Source organism: Hydra vulgaris, chromosome 14, assembly GCF_038396675.1.
Source record: "Hydra vulgaris chromosome 14, alternate assembly HydraT2T_AEP".
Lineage (NCBI taxonomy): Eukaryota > Metazoa > Cnidaria > Hydrozoa > Anthoathecata > Hydridae > Hydra > Hydra vulgaris.
The window spans coordinates 16,650,001-16,673,501 of record NC_088933.1 but is presented as its reverse complement, the minus strand read 5'-3'; the positions used below and the strand labels follow the sequence as shown (position 1 = coordinate 16,673,501).

Here is a 23,501-nt window from a genome sequence, read left to right as displayed (position 1 = left end):
AAACATTGATAAGGTTTTATCTGATGTAGATGAATCACTGGATTCTGCTTCAAATCCATTAATTATGGTATCAACGAGGTTTAATATATTATCAGATTTAAAATTTAGTACTTTTACTTTTTGCTGATATGCAGATATTGATCTTTCATAATAAGATGTGCAATGATAAATATTTCCTTTTAAAAGATTTGCAAATGCCATTCCTTCTCCCAGATTATATAAACTGACAGTTTTTTAAGCTTTTTTTTTTTTTTTTTTTTTTTTTTAAGAAAAAAAAGTGCAAAAAAAGTAGCACAAAAATCTTTATTTCCTGATACGAAAACTTTCGTGAATTGTTGGAATCTTTTTCTAAATCACTCTTTTTAAAGTAAACTTTAAAAAGCTTAATTAGATCTGAATTTTTTTCAGAAAATTAATTATTTCAATATTGACATTTGGTTTAACTACTAAATTTTTAACGAAATTCTTTAAGAACAGCTAATAATCAGAAATTTTATGCTTTGAAGCACATCTAGTTCTGTAGCTTGTTGAACTATCGTTTATAATTAAGTATTTGTGTATTTTTTCTTCAACAATTTATTCAGCATATATCTGATTAAACTGACTTATTTATTTTGAGTTATTTCTCGAATTTCACAAAATTAAAAAGACTCATTTTTCAAAACAATATATATATATATAATATATATATATATATATATATATATATATATATATATATATATATATATATATATGTATATATATATATATATATACATATATATATATATATATATATATATATATATATGTATATATATATATATATGTATATATATATGTATATATATGTTGTTGTTGAATGATTTAGTATTAAAAATACTAAACTCTTGATCAATGTAGAGTGCTCAATGTTTAAGAAATATATATTTTTGTCAAAAACAGACCGTTTTATACTTAAATTTAGAAAAAATAACTTTTAATGGAACTTAAAGTTTCATGCCGTCAATCATCAGTCATGAAGTACAAAATCAAAAATATAAAAAAACCGTTTAAAATTTTCAAACTATGGTAGAATGAGTTCTGACTTTATAGTACAAGATGACGTAATGGAAAACTAATCCCCGCCATCAAATAATGAAAGGATAAATTTATTTTTGTGTCTGCATTTAGAAACTAGTTCACCTCTTTTGTTTAGCAGATTGTCTCCTTTGTAAAATAATATTTCGAATTTCTCGTTTTAACAAAGCTTACAGATATTTGACACAGGATTGTATGTTTTACAGCGTTTAATAATATTCCATTTGATTGAAGATGTAAAATTGTTTTCTTTTAATTCCATACTTCCTTAGACAGCTCAGTGTCATTCTTGTACTTTTTTATGTTAAAGAATTTTAGATGGTTTGCATAACGTACCTTAAAGAGGTTTCACTTATCTTTGTATTGAGGTTTATTTAAGCTTACGATGGCTTGGTAAATGATGTTGTTAGACAAGCAATTGTTGTTGAGTGGACAAAGAAATTTTTTAATGCAATTGCAGGTTTTTTCTGATAATTTTACATCACCATATAAAATATTTTTGTTGTGTGAGTTGATAGTAGATTTAATGTTTGGCATACAGGAGTAGTTTATCTTAATTGTGTTTCTGTAAAATATTTTGTGTAGTTTGTGGTTTTTAGGAAAATGCGAAAATGCTTGTCAATTAGAGTTAAAATGCGTTGACCAATTTTGGTTGTAACATTTTTACTAAATGGAGGATTATACCAGATTATGTTTCGTTTGTGGTTATTTTTTGGAACATTTTTTATGCTTGGTTTATATGCCAACTTATAAGTGTATCCTGATTGCTTTAATGCATCTTCATAAAGATGCATCGGTTTGTTAAAAATAACGTCACTTGATGAGTTGGCAGACAATTTTAGCTCAATATTTTTTGGAAGATTATTTATTATGTTAGGTGGATAGTTAGAATCAGCATGTACATAACTTAGCTTATTATCAGGCTTGCAGTATGGTTGGAATGAATTTTGAGTAAGATTAAAAGTTAAATCAAAGTAGTTAACAATTTTAGGATTGCAATTGATAGAGAAGTTGATATTGTTACGTTTGAAAACTTAAATGACATGCTTTTTTATTTGTTTCATTTGATGGCCATTTTTGTTTTTAAAAACAGCTAAACTGTCATCTCGATATTAACCAAAATCATTTTTGTTGTAAAACTGCGAGAGTTGATCTAAAAGAAAAATCCCAACTAGTTCGCAAACTTCTGCGCCATCATAGGCTCCCATGGCAACATCAAATCCTGCTTTCTTTTTAATCTATGATATGCCACCGTTAATAATGAAATTCATACATGACATATAATGGATTTGCTTTGCTCGTCTATTATTATATGTTGCTCGGCAAAGGTAATTGCATTATTGAGTATGTTTTCATCAATTGACGGATAAAAATCATTTATGTAAAATGCTAAAAATTTACAAAGGTGTTTATCATCATTTTTTCGTAACCAATTTATTACATTCTGCATATTTTGTCATTGATTTAAACAGAGCGTGATTTTTAATTCCAAGTTGATATTGGATAAAATAAATTTTCACAGTCTTCCTACCTCATTCTTTGCAGGATTTAAAAGACGCATAGGGTTGTTTAGAAAGTTGGCTTTATGATCTTTTAAAGTTATAAAACAATCAGCAGTTCTGTTTATCTTGATTCTATTAAAAATATCATGGTTTGTCAAAATTTGCTTACTTTCTTTATTTACTGCATCCTTTAGTTTTGGATCGGTCTATTTTATAAATGGAAGTGATTATTTTTTTTAGAAGGTAGTTGTAATTATCTTTAGATATTTTGTACATGTTGGAAGTTTTGTCAGCTGGAGTTAAAGTTTTATCAAATTTGCGTAAAGATTTAATGTCATTTAATGATTTTTTCTTAAAGATTGATTTTTAAATCGACAAGAAGTCAAAGCTAAGTTTGTTACTTACGTAACAAACTTAGCTTAGTTACTTACATAAGTTTATATACGTATTTTTAATTTAATTATGTAAATTGAATGTTTTATTTACGTTTGTTACGTTTTTATATTATTATTATAAATATATATATAATTAATTTTTTTTTTTTCTTTCACTTGTAGTTGTATTTTAAATTATATTTAGTTAAATAACTTTTTAAAAAATTCAATAAAAGATAAATAAACAGTCAAGTATCAACAAGAAGACAAAGCTAAGTTTGTTACTTAAAGGACTTGAACTCTACTTTTGTGATGACCTTTGACAATGTGGTGATTCTTTAACAATAAACCTGAAAAACTTGTGTATGTGTGTGTTGTGTGTGTGTGTGTGTGTGTGTGTGTGTGTGTGTGTGTGTGTGTGTGTGTGTGTGTGTGTGTGTGTGTGTGTGTGTGTGTGTGTGTGTGTGTGTGTAGCTATTAAACATTATTAATGTCTTTTTTTCTATTTTCTCCATGCGTGAAAAACTCAAAATTATACTGTCTTTCAATTTTTATGTTTTTTTATGAAAATGTCGATGGCCAATAAGGAGTAGGTGTACTCCATAATACTATATTATTTGAAAACTGAAGTTCTTGGTGGAATTAAGCATCTAATTCTATTCAGTGATTTGAATAAAAATCCATATATGGATGGGGACAAAACAAAAAATCTATATATGGATTCAGGGCAAAACAAAAATCCATATGGTGAATTTCTTGATGAATCATTGTGATACAGGAGTATTTAAAAGTATTCGTAACTATTTACCAGCCAAGGGTCACTCATTTTTACACTGTGATTGAGAATTTGGCTGCATCAAACGTGTTGTTCAAAGAGTTGACGGAGTTTACACACCAAATCAGTATGTTAAGATGATTTTTAAATCAGGTAAAAATCAGGGCGCTTTACTATTCACCAAGTAACAAGCAACATGATCTACGCTTTTAATACTTAGTGGCCACAATTTTACTGTCAACTCAGATAAAAATTCTTGGAGGGGAATTTGAAAGGAAGACAGGATTCCTTTTAAAGTATCCACCTACAAAGAGTTTTATTACAACAAAACTGACCGATGAAAAGTGGTTACTAATTACTTTATTGACTATTTCACCTCCTCAATATTGCAATGCTGGTGTCTGCAATTCTCACATCTAAGGTGGCATTGTTCACTAATGATATTACCATTTATTCTTGTCTTGATAAGAAGCTAACACTATGATTGCTTAGAGGAGGCATTTTAGCTTGAAAAAGATCTCACTACTGCCAGAGCATGGGGCTCTCAGTGACTGGTAAACTTTAACTCAGATAAAACTCAATTTTTTTCAGCTAATCATTATCACAATAATCTAGATCTTCCTATATTTATAAACGGTAATGTACTTGATGAGTCATCTACCCTTCATCTTCTAGGATTAATTGTTACTTCTGATCTTTCTTGAAAACCATATATCAAATCCATTGCAAAATTAGCATCTGCTATTGTTGCATCTCTTTAGTGTGCTCGCCACTGACTTAGGATTCTATTCTTTATCTATATAAATCTTTAATTTGTTCTTGTATGAAAAGATTGTTGATGATGTCATTGGCTGAAAATCAACAATGAATGTAAAGACTATTTAATAGGAGAGAGAAAAATGTTTCAGGAGATTTTCTGCTCACGGGAGTGACCATAACTCACGCTTTAGTCATCCTTAGCAAATGATAAAATAATGGTCTATAAGTTAGCAAGTCTATATAAATCTGCTGGTGTACAAAATGCTTGTGACTAAAAGTATTGTACATTATAAAACAATAAAATAAAACAAATAGACAAAATACGAAAAATAATAATTAATGATAATTCAGATAATATAAAAAGAAAAATAGAAAATGCATTGCCTTCATGGTTTGAACTCTGTATCCTCAGTAATTGATGCAGGACACTAATTCACCAAGCTATAGTGTTGATATTTAAAGGTTAAAAAACAAATTGTTTATAAATGTAGCATAACATATGGTATTAACACAAGACAATAACAAATTGAAAACTGATTTCACCTGTGTCACAACGGGGTATATGAATATCGGTAATATTACAAATATATAATATACACCTAACATAGCACTAAAAATCATGGGTATAAAATGTAAAATAATGTTGGTGCCATTATAACCAATTAGAATCAAGTAAAGGAATGCACTGTGGTCATCAATGACATTGTGTGTCCTTGCAACAGATCTTAGTGCCTGGACTCTATGTCATGCTTGTCAATTTTGCAATATAATAAGACTACAAAAGCTAAAAGTTTCAAAACCTATCCCAGTTTTTAATACAGCTCTAACATTCTTAGAGATCTTGTAAAGTTGGTGAGGGATGTGCGTAGTGTGGTTATGAATACTATAATAATACGCAACATATATCTGTGTTATTCTAGTCCTGTTTGCTACAAACTTTTGTTTTTTTCTACAAGTTTTTCTATTTGTTTAGATAAAGCTTAAATAACTCATCAGAGTTAATGTTACTGTTAGCTTCTCTTCTTCAAATCATTTTCAAGACATTTAGTTAAAGAGTTATATGTTTTTAACAAGTTATAACTGTTTTCAAACTTAAGTTTAATTATTTAATATTAAGTTTAAAATAATAGAACATTTTTCATTTTTTTGACTTGGCTGTTAAAAACTTTGTTAAACTTCCGCAAAAGGTTTCTGCAAAAGAGTGGTCAAGCTTTTAGTTTATTAGATTTTGAATTTGAACTTTCAATGCCAATTTTAAAAAAATTTACTTTGAACCCTCATTAATGACAGGTGGGAAAATTATTGAGCAATTACAGCATAGAGTCACTAAGATGCGAGGCAAATTGAAAGTATTATATTAGAAGTCCAGACGTGCTTAACAACTGTTGACCGTAAATAAGATAGTCTTACGCAAATGTTTAAAATAATCAGTAACATTGCCCTACTAAACTTTCCTCTTATCACAATTCTGCCAAGAATTAATTATAGAGAGACACTTTACCAGTAAAAATCAACAATGCTTGTTTCAACTTCTTCAACATCTGCATTGCTAAAACATAGAACAGTTTGCCACATAATGAGGTCTACTCTCCATCTATCATCAGCTTCGAAGTGAGTCTTGCAGGCTCTAAACTTCCTGCAGGTAAAGTTACTGCAAGTTACATTTTGAGCTTTACAAATATTAACTAAAATTTGAAAATCTATATTTTGTATATTTACCAATTTTTTCATTTTGTTATGACAAATAAATACTGCTGCAACTATATGAGTATATATAGAAGTATGATATATAAGCATATAGCTATATAAGTTTATAAAAAAAAGTTTTTTCTAATGTTTATTGTCTAAGTAACATTAAATAACAAAACTAAGAAGTGTAATTCTCAAACTTTTTTAAAGTTTTTTACAGCTATCATTGCTTGTGTAACATGTGATTTATTTTCTTTAATAATACATTTTTGTTTGTTTAGAGTTCTCACAAAATGGTTATGAGCAGGATTACAGTGTTTGGTTTATCTGTTTCTCTAATGGCATTGCTACTTTCATTTTTTTCATTTGTCTTTATAAAGTAAGCAGATTATAAATTTTAATTTAATAATCATGATTTATTTTTAAATTTTTTCATATATTTTAAGTAATGAGAAATATGGTGGTGGAAAGTGCGATGACATATTTAAAACATACTACATGTACAAAATAATGTATTTAATCATCATATTATAGTAATCATACATGTTTTATCTTTATTTGATTCAAAAAATTTTATGTATATTTGTTTAAAATATTTTTTTAAATTATTTTATATATTTTCTTAGAACAATTAAATCAATTCGAAATACTATTCATAAAAATATAGTGTTTGGGCTATTTATGGCAGAGTTAATTTTTATATTTGGAGTTGACAAAGTAGAAAACAGAGTAAGTCTACCAGAAGTAACAAATTATCAAGTCTTATAGTTAACTTATTTTATGTTAAATTTTGTTTTATTGTATTAGATAGGGTGCCAAGTTATAGCAGTGTTCCTGCATTATTTTTTCTTATCAACGTTCTTTTTAATGGCATTTGAAGGAGTGGTACTATATTTTATGCTTGTTCATGTTTTTGGAATGCATGGTAAAACATCTAATCATGTCTATAAACATGTTATAGCATGTTGGGGTAAGATTTTATGTTAATTTTTAAATAATTTTTAATAATTAAAACAGTTTAACTTGAATATATGGAAAATTGAAAATTGCTTCTCAAATCAAATGTGAATAAGTTTATGTATAATTTTGATGTATCTTATTTTGATGTGTAATCTTTCATGTTTTTGTAATTGTATGTCTTGTATGTATGTCAGTTTAATTTATAATATTATATAAATAATTTTTATTTGATAAATTTTTATTTGATTTTCTAATATAATACGATCAAATTTTTGTTTATTTTACAAGAATAGAATAAATATTATGTTCACAAATGATTATTGTAACCAAAGCAGTTGCTCTTGTTACCCATAACAAACTTAATTCGATATTACTATAGTAACTAGTTAATATAGTAATATTTAATTAAGTTTGTTATAAGTAGTTATAGATAATGACTTTAATTTAGAACTTTAAGGGCAAAATAAATATTATATTGCTATGTTATAAAAATATACAACATATGTGTTAAATGCCACATAATAAATTTTATTAAATTATATATTTATTTAAATTTTATTAAATTATATATTTATTTAAATTTTATTAAATTATATATTTATTTAAATTTTATTAAGTTCTATATATATAGTTTTATATTTCTATAGTTTTACCAGTTTTGGTTGTTATTATTAATCTTGCAATTGACCAAAAGGCTTATGGAAAACATAAGGATCAGTAAGTTTGATTAAAAAATTATTTTAATAAAGAGTAAGTTCTTTTTAATTCTTTTAGGCAATTCATAATTATACTAGCTGTCAGGACCCGTAAAACACAGATCTTGATAAATCTATTCTTCACCAACCTTTTCTATGCTTATTCCTTATTTCGATATGTTTAGTAAGCGGTAGAAAAATAATTATATACATATATAAAAATTAAACTTATTGTTTACTTTTAAAAACTATAAAATAAATTTTCTATTATAATTACCGTTAAAAAACTTTACGGTAGATGTTGCCCAAATCTCTGTTTATCAACAAATTGGATATCAGTACCAGTCAAAATAATATTTAGAATACCTGCTTGAAACGTCTTAATTAATTACCATTGGTATAAAAAGTTTCAAAAAATATGAGATGACTTAAATAGTCTATTCCACACCTACCATTTTAATGATTTCATTTTATTTCAATAATTTTTAAAAAAGAGCAAAATATAAAAATCTTTGTTTTGAGTTAACGATTAACTTTCAATACTTTACAACTTTTGTAAACTTTTATTTAAAAATAAAAAAAACGGGGGGACCTTATTTTTTTTTTCTTTAATAAGTTGTTGTTTTTTTTTGTTTTCTTTTTTAGGCCATCTGCAGCTTATTAGGGCTCTTGCCCTGTTAATTTTAAAGAAAATTAAAGTTTTCATTTAAAATCTTTTTTCTATAAGAAAGTTGTCTCTTTAATGCATACACTTAATCTATTACTAAGCACATTAAAACCTTAAAATCTATCATGACATATGCCCAACAAATTTCTAATGGTGTTTTCATGTTTTTAGAAATTTTAAAAAAGTTTTTATAAAATTCTCTCCCTTTCGTTTGTTATAGTATATAATATCTTTATATATGTTATGCATATAATATCTATAGACCTTTAAAAATGTTCAACTTAGTATTCTAGAAAATTGGAAAAGATTTTTAAAAAAATTCAGGGTGAAATGATTTAAACTCACACAAAGCACTTTGGCATGCTTAAATATTATCTTTTAACACTGTTTAATAAACAAAAGACTTATTAAACTTTATAAAACGGCATATAGATGCTTTATAAAAATGCATATAAATCAAAATTAAGCCAATTTTTTTTATTACATAATTTGAAGTTTACGTTTACACTTTACAATTTTTAAAATTTTCAATTGTATGTCTACATTGAACAAGCATGTCATCTGATTAATCTAAAAAAAGTAATTGAATTAAAAAAGGAAAAAATGCACCACATGTATTAACTGGAAATCAATTTATTTATACATAATAACAAAACAAAATATATAAAGAAAAGTATATATTTACAAAAAAAATTTAACTAAATTTTCATTATCAATTACAAATTGGTAGGTTAACCAATAAAAAAAAAATACTAATTATAGATGCAGCATATTTTTTTCCCACTACTCTCTCTCCTCATTTTCTACAGGATCAACTCTCTATATTAAAAAAAAGGGGGAAAGGAGGGGGAGCTTTTGCCCTAAATTTAAATGAATTAACTAATAATGCATAATTTTAACCAGATGTAGTTATATATAGAATTTTTTTCAGATGTAATTACATCTGGAAAAAAAATTAACTTATAATGGATTATTTTAACCAAATGTAGTTACAGATAGGATTTTTTTCAGATTTAATTACATCTGGAAAAAAGAATTAACTTATAATGGATTATTTTAACCAGATGTAATTACATATAGGATTTTTTTCAGATGTAATTACATCTGGAAAAAAAAATTAACTCATAATGGATTATTTTAACCAGATGTTATTACATATAGAGATTTTTCTATATGTAATAACATCTGGAAAAAAAATTAACTAATAATGCGTTATTTTAACCAGATGTAGTTACATATAGGATTTTTTTTTAGATGTAGTTACATCTGGAAAAAAATATTAACTAATAATGCATTATTTTAACCAGATGTAGTTACATTCAGAAATTTTTTCAGATGTAACTACATCTGGAGAAAATTTTTCCGTATGTTATTGGATTTGGAGAAAAATTACCAGATGTAGATATATCTTTCTTAAGATGTTGTTAGGGGTCGTTGAATTTTCAGATGATATTGAACAGATGTTATTAGAGTAAAAGAAAAATACATATGATCTTGAACAAAAGTGTACAGATGATCTTGGACTACTCCACAGATGTTATTGGACAGATGTAGTAATCTTTTACTATCAAAATCTGTAAGAAAAGACATTTATTGCTAAAAAGACAATTAGCTATTATACAAAATAACAAAAACATAATAGCTATCAGTGCAAACAAATTTTGTAATTTGATCAGAAAATAAAACTATTCTTACCTTGATTGGGATAAGCTAATTTCTTTTAAACTATTAGCTAATGATCAACATAGCAAATTTTAAATAATTAAAGTTTACTAAGTTAAAACCTAAAAAATAAAAGTTGATCTTTTATTTTTAAATTAAACTTTGAGTTTACTTTCTTAAACTTATCTAAAATACAGTTTAAGCAAATAAAACAGTGCATAATATAATAATCTAATTATATTCTACCTCTACTATTAGTCAAATTTAAATTAGATGTTTTAAAATAATTTAGCAATGTCTAAGAATAACATATTTCTATCAAAAACTTAAACTAAAGTTATTACAAGTATTTAGTCAAAAAAAAACAAACAGTAAAAAGTAATTTAAAAAATTATAAAATTTTTACAGATAAAAACTCATGAATAAAGCAAATTGAAAAAATTATAAGGCCTGTCTGCTCAGCAAGTACTGCTAGCATTAAACAGTGAAATGCAATCCGCCATCATAAAATCCCTTTCATTACATTGAAATGTATTTAATGCAATTTTTGCAATAAATAAAGCCTAAAAATTTAATGAAAGTTACTAAAACTTATGTTATAACACTTTGTTACCTTTATAAAAAAAAGAAAAAAATTTAACTTAAACATAATTAATGAAAGAAATCGAAATTCTTAAATGTTTAAAATGGGGAGGAGCTATTATTAAAAAGGAAGCCCATTTTTTAACAAAATTTATTTATCACCAAAAATATAAATTGTTAACAAAAAAGAACAGAGTATATATCTTTTCAACAAAATTTACTTAAAAAGTAACAGTATATATTTATTTAATAAAGTATATATCTTTTCAAAAAATTTACTTAAAACTGTAAATATTAAAAAAATTATAGATATTAAAAAGCTATATATCTTTTAACCATTTATTTTAAACACATTCTTTCAACAATATTTTTTCAACACATTTTATGATTACACTAACTGCAAACAGATTTAATTTATGTGTTTCATTATGACAGTACACCACTTTACTGGTGCAGACAATATTCTTGCTCTCAACAAAGCACATTATAGCAAAGTACACCACTTGGCAAGCAAGGTCAACACTCTTGCTGTTAACTAAACCAAGTCACAATAATTTGAAATCATGCCAGCAACATAATAACCACTTACAAGCTATAAACACATAAAATTATAATACATCACAAGCATATAAACACTTCATATATAAAAGATATTTACACACTTACAAAATATAAACCCATATAACCTTAACACATCTAAACACATAATGAATAACACATAAATATACTTAAATATATAAGTTAAGAAAAATATATAAATTAGAAACATTAACAAGTACAAACTCATTTTTGTAATATTTGTTTAATGACATACCTTGTAATAAATGTTTAACAACTTTAAAATAAACAAATGATCAAACGACTGGTTTTTTATTTTATAAAACCGAACAGATTTTTTTTTAAATAAGTTTTTTTTTTTTTTTTTTTTTTTTTCTTTAAATAATTCACCTCCCCAAAGCTGAGAAGGCCACTACAGATGAGGAGGCTACTTGTGGTTATCACCCTCTCTCAACTCTATAACTCCGAAACACGAACCTTGACGAACAAGGCCGCTGCACGGAGAAACAAGTTGAGCGCTGTACTACCAGGGACGTGGTGGGAATCAAACTTGGAACCTCTCGCTTACGAAGCGAGCGCTCTACCACTACACCACTACCGCATATATAACTTATTAAACAATCTTGTTCTTGAAAATGCAACATAGAGTTGGCCGTGTGAGATGCAAGTGTTTTGGAAATTAACACTAACTTTATAAAGTGTTTGATGCTTTGACCTTTGAAAAGAGCATAGTCTTCTAGAGTCATCATCGCCTTCTAGTTTTTAAAAATAAAAATCACAGATTAATATACTTTAAATACAATTGACAAAGGACTTGAATGGTGTTATTATTAAAATGCATGAATTAAATAAATTACCTGACTTTAAAAGTTACTATACTAATTTAAAAATAACATAAAGTTTATCCTTTCCGATAGAAGTCATTTAAAAGTTTTCTATCTTATTACTAATTAAGCTGATAAAGAAAAGTTTTCGATCTTATTAGCAGATATTAACAGATTATAAAGATTTAAGAATATCTCATCACATGGTCAAAAATATAAAGAGAAATATTAAAAGGTCAAGCATGCTAAATCTTGTTTATAAAACTCTGTGTAAACACGCACAAATGAGTAACAGTTGCAGCATTAAGTTCAGCAATAATATGTAGTGATTAGGCAAAAGCTCCATTATTAACTTAAATTGAAATAAATATACAGAAATAAAATTATAAATATAGTATTATAGTACTAATAAACCTAATAAAGTTGGTTATTTGATAGTCGATTTGATATATTTTTGTTATATTTGTACATTGTTATACTTATTAGACTTAAAATTTAATTATTAAAATTTAATTATTAAAATTTGCGCTATTACGACGATTTGGTAATTCAGTACCAAAACTATATATATATATATATATATATATATATATATATATATATATATATATATATATATATATATATATATATATATATATATATATATATATATATATATATATATATATATATATATATAGATTGTTGCATTTGGGAAGAGCTGAAGTTACGGAAAGAAAAAAATGATTCTTACGCCAACACGTCACTTTTAATTACTTTTTACTTTCGTCCAACATTTGTGTGTTGTCAGAAAGTTAAAACCATTAATTTAATTACAAATTAATCGTTTTTTAAAAAAACCACAAAAATGCAAATTTAATTGACTGGAATATTTTTGAAAACATTCTGAATGTTTTTAAAACATTCTGAATGTTTTTAACAATATAAACAATGTTTTTATTTTTTTTAATAAAATGTTTTTATTTTTTAATTTTTTTAATAAAATGTTTCTATTTTTATTTTTTTTACTGTAAATCATGCGCAGAGTGTTGCTACATCGATTATCTTATACTCGCAAGGGAGTGCTGCTACATCGACTGACAAATAGCCTGACTCGCAAGGGAGTGCTGCTATATCGACTGACTAATAGCCTGACTCGCGACAGAGTGCTGCTACATCTACTATCTTTTAGCCTGACCTGCAAGGGAGTGCTGCTACATTGACTGAGGGTTTGGTTGGGGCAGGCAGTCTATCAATTAATAAAAAAAAATTCCGGTCTCACATTTTAATTTTTACTTTTTGTCAACAAAATATGGAAAAAACTTTCTGACAACATATAAGAGTTCTATATATATATATATATATATTTATATCAGGGCTCAAATTAAGTTTATTGCGATTTTCACTCCTTTGTGATTAGTTTTTCGTGATTAGTTTTTTGGAAATATTTTCACGAATTGTTTTTTTTTTTGTTTTTTTTTAATTTTATTTTATTTCTAATTTAGCGTTATTTGAGGTCATTCTTAAGTAATGTTTTTGTCCAAGTTTTTTATTAGTTTATTATTATCATTCTTTTCTTCTATCTTTTGAATAGAAATATGATCATTTGTTCTCTTGTGTGGAGATTTCTATTCAACATAAAGTGTCTTTGAATTTAAATTACTTTAAATCTATGTGTGGAAGCCAAAAATATTTTTTATTTATAATTATTAAAATTATTTTATATTTTATATTTATAAGCCAATAATATTTGGTTTACTGAATGGATAGAGTACATCACAGTAAATTTGTCTCTAAACTAAATCAAAACAACCAGTTAGGTTACTACAACAACTTACAGTTACTAAACTACTAAGTTTACTTAATATACTCAAAGACTTGCAAAAGTTAGCCATTTGAATGTTTCTGTTTATATCTTATATGTTGTTTACACATAATATAAGCATTTTACTAAAAATTATTATAACAAGAAATCTTGAATAAAACATGAAAAACATGATACCATTTTTAAAGATTTTCTTTTTATTTAAAACGATATCAAGATTAGGCATTTTCTATATATATACAAGTTGTTTTTAGAAATTTTTTTTTAAAAGAAATTGATTTGAAAAAAAATTTTAACAAATTTTAACGCTCAATAATTTAATTGCAGTGTCATAATTTAATTGCAGCAGCTCCTGTAATACACAGTGGCATAGCGAGGATCATTCCTGAAAGTTAAATATATATTTAGCTTTCAAATGTATATTTAGTAACGAGAATGAATTTTAGTAGATGACGCAAGAGCCGCTAGCTCTTTAGAGCAGTGCCCATTATAGTATTTGTAGAAAAGAGAAAGAGAAGCAACATTACGACGATGTGATAAGGGTTGGCTGCAATAGCACGTCCAACTATTTTTACAATGCGTTTTTGCACTTTGTCTAAAAGAGAAAGGGCATCGTTAGAAGATCCGCCCCAGATATAACAACAGTATTCCATACAAGGCTGGATTTGAGATTTATAGAGATAGAGAATCCGAAGTAAGAAAGTGACGAGCTCGATAAAGAGATGCAACCTTATAAGATGCTATATTTGCAACTGATTTGATATATGGTTTCCAAGAAAGATTGGAAGTAAGAGTTAATCCTAGAAGATGAAGAGTAGGTGACTCATCGAGTACATCACCGTTTATAAATATAGTAAGATCTGAATTATTGCGATAACGATTGGCTGAAATAAATTGAGTTTTATCTGAATTAAAGTTCACCAGCCACTGTGAGCCCCATGCTGTAGCAGAATTGAGATTCTTTTCAAGCTCAAATGCCCCCTCCAAGCGATCAGAAGGTGTTGGTTTCTTATCACGACAAGAATAAATGGTAGCATCATCAGCAAACAATGCCACCTTAGATGTGAGAATATCTGGAAGATCGTTAATGTAAATCAAAAAGAGTATAGGGCCAAGGATAGAACCTTGAGGAACCCCTGAAGTTACAGAATAAGAAGAAGAGTGTTGTCCATCGAGGACAACTTTTATGCTACGATTGGAAAGGAAGAATTCAATGATTTTAAAGATGTTGCCAGATACACCATGAGAAGAAAGCTTATGGTGAAGACCAGCATGCCAAACTTTATCAAAAGCTTTTGAAATGTCAAGAGCAATGGCCTTAACCTCTCCTCCTTCATCTAATGCACGATAAAACCTGTCAGTTATTACTGTTAGCAAATCAGCTGAAGAACGAGAAGATTGAAATCCATATTGATGGTCAGAAAGTAAGTTATTAGATTCAAGATGAGAAATTAATGTTTGTTAATTAAAGATTCAAAAACTTTGCTTATGATAGTAAGAAGACTTATAGGACGGTAGTTAGACGAATCAGATCGCTCTCCAGAATTTTTGAAGATAGGGATAAATGCCGCTTTCCAGCAGGCTGGAAAACAAAACTCTGATAAGCACTTGTTGAATAGTTTTGAGAGTATAGACGACAGCTCTGGAGAACACTTCTGCAAGACAATAACAGGTATGTTGTCCGGGCCACAAGCTGTAGAAGAGTCTAGGCAGGAAATCACTTTAGATACAGATGCTGGAGTGATAGGAATATCAAGCAATGGATCAACCTGTTTGTTGACAATATCAGGTAGAACGCAACTAGTGGAATCAAGAGATGATATTGATGAAAATTTTTTAGCAAACAATTCAGCTTTGTCTTTAGGTGAGGTGACAAAGTCTGAACCATACAAGATAGGTGGAATTATAGATTTGCCCTTATTATTGATATTATGAAAGATTCTCCAGAAGTCACAAGAGCCTAATTTTTAAGATGAGATACAAGATTTCATGACCTGAGAATAGCGGGTTTTGGCGTTAGACAAAACGTTTTTACAATTGTTTCTAGCAGTAATAAACAGACGTCTGTTTTCTGGAGAATTGTTTTGCTGATAAATATGGAAGTAACAGTTTCAATTGGTAATTGCAGCAGCACAGTGTGAGGAAAAAAAATGGAGGAGAGTGAGGCTTGACCTGGAATCTTTGAGAGGGAATAAAAGATTCCATGCCAGCCTGAATCCACAAAGTTATGTAAGAAGCACATTTGTCGACAGGAAGACAAAAGATTTTTACCCAAGGGCCATCACGAAGAAAATCACGGAAAGAATCCCAGTCAGCTTTACTGTAGTTGTAAGAGGTTTGATAACAGGGGGATTCAGGTGATGAAGAAGAACGAGATATTAGTTTTAGAGAGATCAAACTGTGATCAGAAAAACCTAAGGGTGAATGTGGATAAACTGAGCACTGACTAGGATCAGAAACAAGACATAAGTCGAGTAGAGAAGGTAGATGATTCGAGTTGTCAGGAAAGCAAGTTGGAAAGTTGACTATTTGAGTAAGGGATTGAGAAAGTCAAAAGTTGTGGGCTTTAATGCCTGTAGAGTCTTTGACACTAGAGCCAGGCCATTCAGAGTGGTGAGCATTAAAGTCACCAACAACTACTATATTAGCTGATGGATAAAGAGAGAGGGCTTGGTCAATATGATTAGAAATAACGTCAAAAAGAGTGCAGTCTTGAGATGAAGGAGAGCGATATAGAACAAAGAGAAAGGCAATATAGTGAAGTGGTGCTAAACGATATAGAACAAAGAGAAAGGCAATAGAGTGAAGTGGTGCTAAACGAAAGCACAGGAAAGATCAGTCTGTGAATTCAAACCTAGTTTCACAACAAATGGGTGAATTCTTACGAATGTAAATGCCCAGGCCAAGCATGTGACTATTGGAGTCTTTACGAATTAGAGGAAGATAACCATCAACACTAAGATCACAAGATGAGACAGCCGAACTCAAATTAGTCTCACAAAGAGCAAGTAGGTCTGGTGAACTTTGCAAGAGATAAGACTCAACAGAAGAAAAGTTACTTCGAAGACCAGGAATATTAGTGAATGATAGGCTTAGAGAACTTGGTGATGATGATGGTTTTTTGTGTTTTATAGTTTTTGGTACTTTATTCATTTTTAAATTAGATTGAAGAACTTGACTCAAAGCATATATAGTACTCAGAACACTGTTTAATAGCCCAAGCAATTGCCTCATTACTACTAATAAACCCTAAGCCGTAACAAAGGATTCCAAATGTGGCCTCCGCAATGCACATCAAAAGTACAAACAGGGACACCATCCATGCGCAACATGGCACTGTTAATACTTTGATATTTTTCAGTTGTTGATGGAATAAGCCTCTCTGAGAGCTACCACAGAGTTCGGGAAACCTGACTACCAGCCGGCCTCAGAACCATAAAACTGAGTTTTAGAGCTGTACCCTCGTTTGTAAGATAATAGAATGAGTTGCCTAGTCATAAAAACAGAGACGCAAGCAAAACCCATGCATTGAGTCAAAAAGATCCAGCATTTAACATCCTAAATAGGAAACAATGTATTGTAAATACATCTGCACCAGCCTAATAGATGAAGAAGGGGTGCGAGGCTGGTCAACAGATAGAATCTGTTCACCCCTTAAGTCTTTGCCTAGGAGGCCTTCTATAAGACAGTAGCTGGGTGCATTTAACATCCGCCCAAGATGAGTCTTTTTATCGAGACACCATCTCTAGTCTTTACTCAACCAAGAGCCCCAAGGCAGGGGGTGTTTTAAATCGGAGTTGGCATCTCCTAACCTTTGCCTAAAAAGGCGTATCCTACAACGCAGCAGGACATGAAGCAGATTGTACTGGGTTACATGTTACCTGTAACTGGATAACCGAATCGAATTTTGAATAGGTAACTATTTTTTTGTTTCTTGAAAATAGTTTTAAATGTAGAAATATTCTATTGCAAACATTAAACCTGTGATTATTGCAAACTTTAAACCAAAAATTAAACTATAAATAAAAAATTGAATGAAACTTCTATACTTTTCAATTAGATTTAAATTAAATAAAAGTTTGTACAAGTATTTGTTGTTTTTTATTTTTTTAATTATCAAGTGAATATTCTTAATTATTTAGCAAGTGTCACGTTTGTAATATTTATTTGCATATATAAATTTAAAATAAAATAAAACTTAAATGAAAAAATTAGTTCTACTTAAATTTTTAATAGCACGCTAGATCAAGATACAATAAATTATAAAAAACCTGGTATCTAATGTTTATTTGCTTTGATCTTACATGTTTCAAACATTTGAAACGTGAAAGTGAATATGAAATAATGATAATAATGTTTTAATTTATTAATTAGATCTATTCTATTTATTTATTTTGTTTTAATTTAAATGCTTTTTATGTTATTAATGTTATAAAACTGTAAAACAGCGTCACAAAGTTGTTCAACATTAATACAAGCTCTTTAGATTTTCAAAACAGATTGCCAAATTTTGCAGTTTGTTTTATAGTTTTTTACAATAACAATTCAATACACTTTAAAAATAACATGCTTTATTGTCAGCATGAACTTATTTCATAGTTTTCTATAGCTAATTAAATTGGTTTAAATATTGTAATATTTGCATTTTGACTTTTTTAAGTATCATGTTAAGTAACAACTATTACTAAAAGTAATATTGTAATAGTATTAAATACTTTACTTGCTCACTTTAACTGCAATTTAAACTTTAAATTATCACTTAAGCTGTAAATTATAACAGTAACTTACGTTATTTTAAACTCCGCTAATAGAAAAAATTATTATAAAATATTTAAATATGAGAGAATTTCTGTTAAAGAAATAACAATTAGGAACTAATGTAGAAAAGATGCAATTTTATAATAACGCAACCCCTTCCCTACCCCAAAGCGGCGCCTTGGATTAGGGGAGGGAGTTTTTTTTTGCAATTAGATTTTCTGCATTAATTTGAGCCCTGTATATTTATATATATATATATATATATATATATATATATATATATATATATATATATATATATATATATATATATATATACACGCACACACATTAACATATTATGGATATATACATACAAATGTATATATGTATATTTTTTATATACATAAAAACATATATATATATTTATATATATAAATATATACATATATATATATATATATATATATATATATATATATATATATATATACACACATATATATTTATATATATAAATATATGCATATATTTATATATATAAATATATACATATATATATATATATATGTATATGTATACATATATGTATATATATATGTATATATATATATATATATATATATATATATATATATATAATATATATATATATATATATATATATATATGTATATGTTAGTTATCTTCACTTCCAACAAGGTTGCTAGCAACCACTATTAGAGTTGGAAGTTACTGGAAGAGAAAAGGTGAAGTATATAGAGCAAGATAATGATTAACAGATGACTTAAAAATTGGAAGAAATATATGAATCAGGAAAAGAAGATAAAGGAAGCAAATTTCAAAGAACTTGTGTTCGAGAAAAAAACTAAGCTTAAAAGTATTTTTAGAGCTCTCAGGAACCGTCGCAGTAAAAGGAATGGACTTAATTGAATGACAAATAGCGTGAATATGAATTTTAGTATATGGCACAAGAGACTTCTCGTTTTATGGATTTTCGATCTTCGCGTTTTGTTAAGAGACGCTAACTCTAAAGAGTTAGCGTCTCTTAACAAAACGAGAAGATCGAAATCCATATTGATAATCAGGAAGTAAGTTATTAGATTTAAGATATGAGATTAGGTGTTTGTTAATTAAAGACTCAAAAACCTTGCCTCTGATAGTAAGAAGACTAATTGGACAGTAGTTGGATGAGTCAGATCGCTCTCTAGAATTTTTGAAAATGGGGATAAGAGATGCCGCTTTTCAGCAGACTGGAAAACAAGACTATGATTAGCACTTGTTAAATAGTTTCCAAAGTATAGACGACAGCTCCAGAGAACACTTCTGCAAGACTATAACAGGCAAGACTATAATTCAAGAGTCTAGGCAGGAAATCACTTTAGACACAGAAACCGGAGTGATACAAAGGTCAAGCAATGGAGTAACCTGTTTGTCAGCTATATCAGGTAGAACGCAGCTAGTGGAAAAAAAGAGTTGATATTGAGAAGTTCTTAGCAAACTATTCAGCTTTTTCTTAGGTGAGGTGACAAAATCTGAACCATACTAGAGAGGTGGAATAACAAGTTTGCTCTTATTATAGATACTGTTAAAGATTTTCTAAAAGTTATGAAAGCCTAATTTATGAGATGAAATATAAGATTTAGTGAACTGAGAACTAGCGGGTTTTGGCAGACAAAACCTTTTTTACAATGGTTTCTAGCAATAGTAAACAGATGTTTGTTTTCTGAATTGTTTTGCTGATGAAGTATTGGTTTGCTAGATATGAAAGTAATGGTTACAATTTCAGCAGCACAATGATAGGAAAACTCAGGAACATACATCAACTATTTTATAGCTTGCTGCTGCAAAGGTATGTCGCTACATCGACTGAGGGTTTATGATGGGCAGCAATCTTTTCTTTCATTATTATTTGTTTTTTTCTTTTTTTAAACATAAGCAAAATATAAATATATATATATATATATAAATGATATAGTAAATACCTTATTGTTAAACCAATTTTCTACATAAAAATATTAATTTCTTTTCCTTTAAAATCCTTTCACATTTGTATCAAGATTTATTTCCACATTTTATTTGTATTACTTTTATGTGTTATTACAAAATGGGTAATATTTTTATCTATTAACTTTTTTATACATGCTATAAGTTTAATATTATTAAGTACTTTGTAACAAAAAATAAATAATTGATACAGTATTTATATTAACTTTTTTTTTATGTACCATGGAAACCATTATTTTTTATTTTTATACTTACTTTTTTTGTAGTTGTTGGTTATCTGTTAAAAATGGTTTTATATGGAGTTTTGTTGGACCAGTTTTATTTGTTATAATGGTAAGTTTAATTTTTCTGTTTACATATGTTTACAAGTTTGTTTGTTTTTTTGTTTAAATTTTTTTTTTACAGTTTACAAAATATTAAAGTTAGTCATTAAAATAAACTTTTTTCTGATTGGCTTTTCTTTTTATGTTATTCATTTTCTTATTTTTATTAAGATGGTCTGGAGGTCTGGTAAGTACAACCAAAACTACATTCTTTCGACCAACTTTAATGTTTATTGGTATTTGCTCAGGTGCACAAAAGCTATCTTGTTTGATGTTAAAGTATCTTTAATATAAATACATACTTACCACTTTGGGTGTTGTGATCTTTTCTATAAATTTGATAATTTTCAATATAAATGCAGAGTTTGAATTATACCATAATTCTGTAATACAAAGAACATCAAGGTTATAAATTTCACACAGGCTTCTATTTTCATCATGTGGGGGAAACAAGAACTTTCGCTCTTGCTCATGCTCACACTCCCCTTAAGTATTTACCGGAGCAATTTATGGCTCTCGCAAAAGTATACTATTTTCTTAAATATAAACCACTTTCTTTTTTCTCTATTTTTATATATTGATTAGAAAAATTAGATATCCTTGTGCAAATTACATCAAGTAAAAAAGACAAAGTGAAATATTGTCATTATTATTATATTATATTAATATTATATTGATATTACACAATATATCATATTAATATTATAGTGATATTACACAGTATTTTATACCAAGCCATAAAACTGATTACAAACATTTTTTAGATATATAATTTTTTTAAATTTCTATGTTTTTATTTTTCTAAGTTCTAAATTTCTATTTTTTTAAATTTTATATGCATAAATAGTTTATATGTGTATTTTTAGGAAAAAATCCTTAGTGTGAACTGTTTAATATCATTATAACATTAATGACAATATGGTCAAGTTTGCAAAATTGTTTATGAAAGAAAAGCATTATCGTTGTAATTAAGATTAAAAAAAAAATCTATTTTTGAAATATATCAATAACTGCATAATAAACTACAATCCTTATTTAAAAGCACAGTTTTTGCAACAACAACAAAATAATAAATAAAAAAAGGCACCAATTGAAATGCACATGTTATCAATTAGATTAGACTAGCTGATTGGTTTCTTAAAAAAAATTAGTTTATCATAAAAATTTTATTATGAAAAAATAAATTGATAATATTCTGTCATTAATCTTTTTCTTCGTCAATGCCATATCTTCTTATTAAAGTTTTTTTAAACTTAAGTTTATAATATTAAAACTAATTTTAAAAATACATTTAAAAATGTTAAAGATTCTTCTTGATGGTTATAACTGCTTTTTTTTATTTTGCTCAAACTATATATTATAAAATTATTATGCACTAAATTATTGTGTAATAATTTTTATATTATGTAATTAATTATATATTTTAAATACTAATTATAATTATTAAATAAGTTATATAAATTTATATAAGTTTGTCTCAATTTGAGTAAAATAAAAATACATAATGCACTGTTAAATGCTCTTATAAAAAAAACTGTAACTTAATAAACGCTTTTATTGTGAGTTCTTTAATTGTTGTAATAATTCTTAAACTTCCTGCATTCAGTAAGAAAAAAATATAATCTTTTTTATAAACAGTAAAAACGTTTATAGCTCTTTTCTAGCTTCAACACCCAAAATTTATCAAAAAAATCCACTCTTAAAACTTTTATTGGCTATGAATGTATTTCTTCCAATTTTTTTGTATTAATTTAGACGCTTCACCACAAATATGAACTGATTTTTACTACAAATTTAAATTTTTTTAATTGCACATCATTTTTGATTTATGAGATCAGAAAAAATATAAATTTCCATACTTTGTTAATATCAGTCTATTATTTTGGGTATCCTACAAGGCATTAAACTTTATAATGTGTGTGTATAGTATATATGTTACTGTTACCTGCACTACCAGGAATTAGCTAAATGCTAATGTTTATATTATAGTATAACTTAATATTGCAACTCATGAGTTTCATGTGTTAGGTCAATGCCTATTTGTACTTAAATCTTTACTTATTTTTGTTCATTTTAAAATAAGTTTGTTCTTAATATTAAAGAGATACCAAAGATATGTTAGATATTAAAAAGCTTTTTTTTAAAAAAAAGAATTTCAATGATAGTTTTTATGTATCATAAACAATAAGTTTAAGAAATTACTTGTTAAAAGATAAAATTTATAACTTCCATAATCGTTTGAATAAATTCATTACCCACAAAATTGCATAGCTGAATGTTTGTAAAAAAATTTAAAAAAAGTATTTTTTTTGAATTTGTCATTCAAAGAAAAAACTCATTTTATTTATGTAAATAGTTTTAAATTTATTTATTCAAAATAGTTTAAAACTTGTTTTTAAAAAGTGCTATGTAAAGTTTAAAAATTTTTTGTCTTTAAAATATTCAAAAATATTTACATTTTTTTTTTTACATTATTTTCAAAGGTGTTTAAATTTTTATTTTCAGATAAATATCATCA

General features: G+C 27.2%; 1 protein-coding gene across 4 annotated transcripts in view; it reads left to right on the top strand.

The window, feature by feature from the left end:
• Nucleotides 1-23,501, top strand: part of LOC100203949 (adhesion G protein-coupled receptor L2) — a 105,499-nt gene that overhangs the window by 62,209 nt on the left and 19,789 nt on the right. For all 4 annotated transcript variants that reach the window (XM_065817325.1, XM_065817324.1, XM_065817327.1 and 1 more), the window contains exons 20-25: nt 6,443-6,540; nt 6,788-6,890; nt 6,969-7,131; nt 7,769-7,838; nt 20,927-20,993; nt 23,489-23,501. The exon at nt 23,489-23,501 is cut by the window's right edge and continues 70 nt beyond it. In XM_065817325.1, coding sequence (XP_065673397.1) covers nt 6,443-6,540; nt 6,788-6,890; nt 6,969-7,131; nt 7,769-7,838; nt 20,927-20,993; nt 23,489-23,501 — 514 coding nt within the window. The remainder of the gene's footprint in view (nt 1-6,442; nt 6,541-6,787; nt 6,891-6,968; nt 7,132-7,768; nt 7,839-20,926; nt 20,994-23,488) is intronic.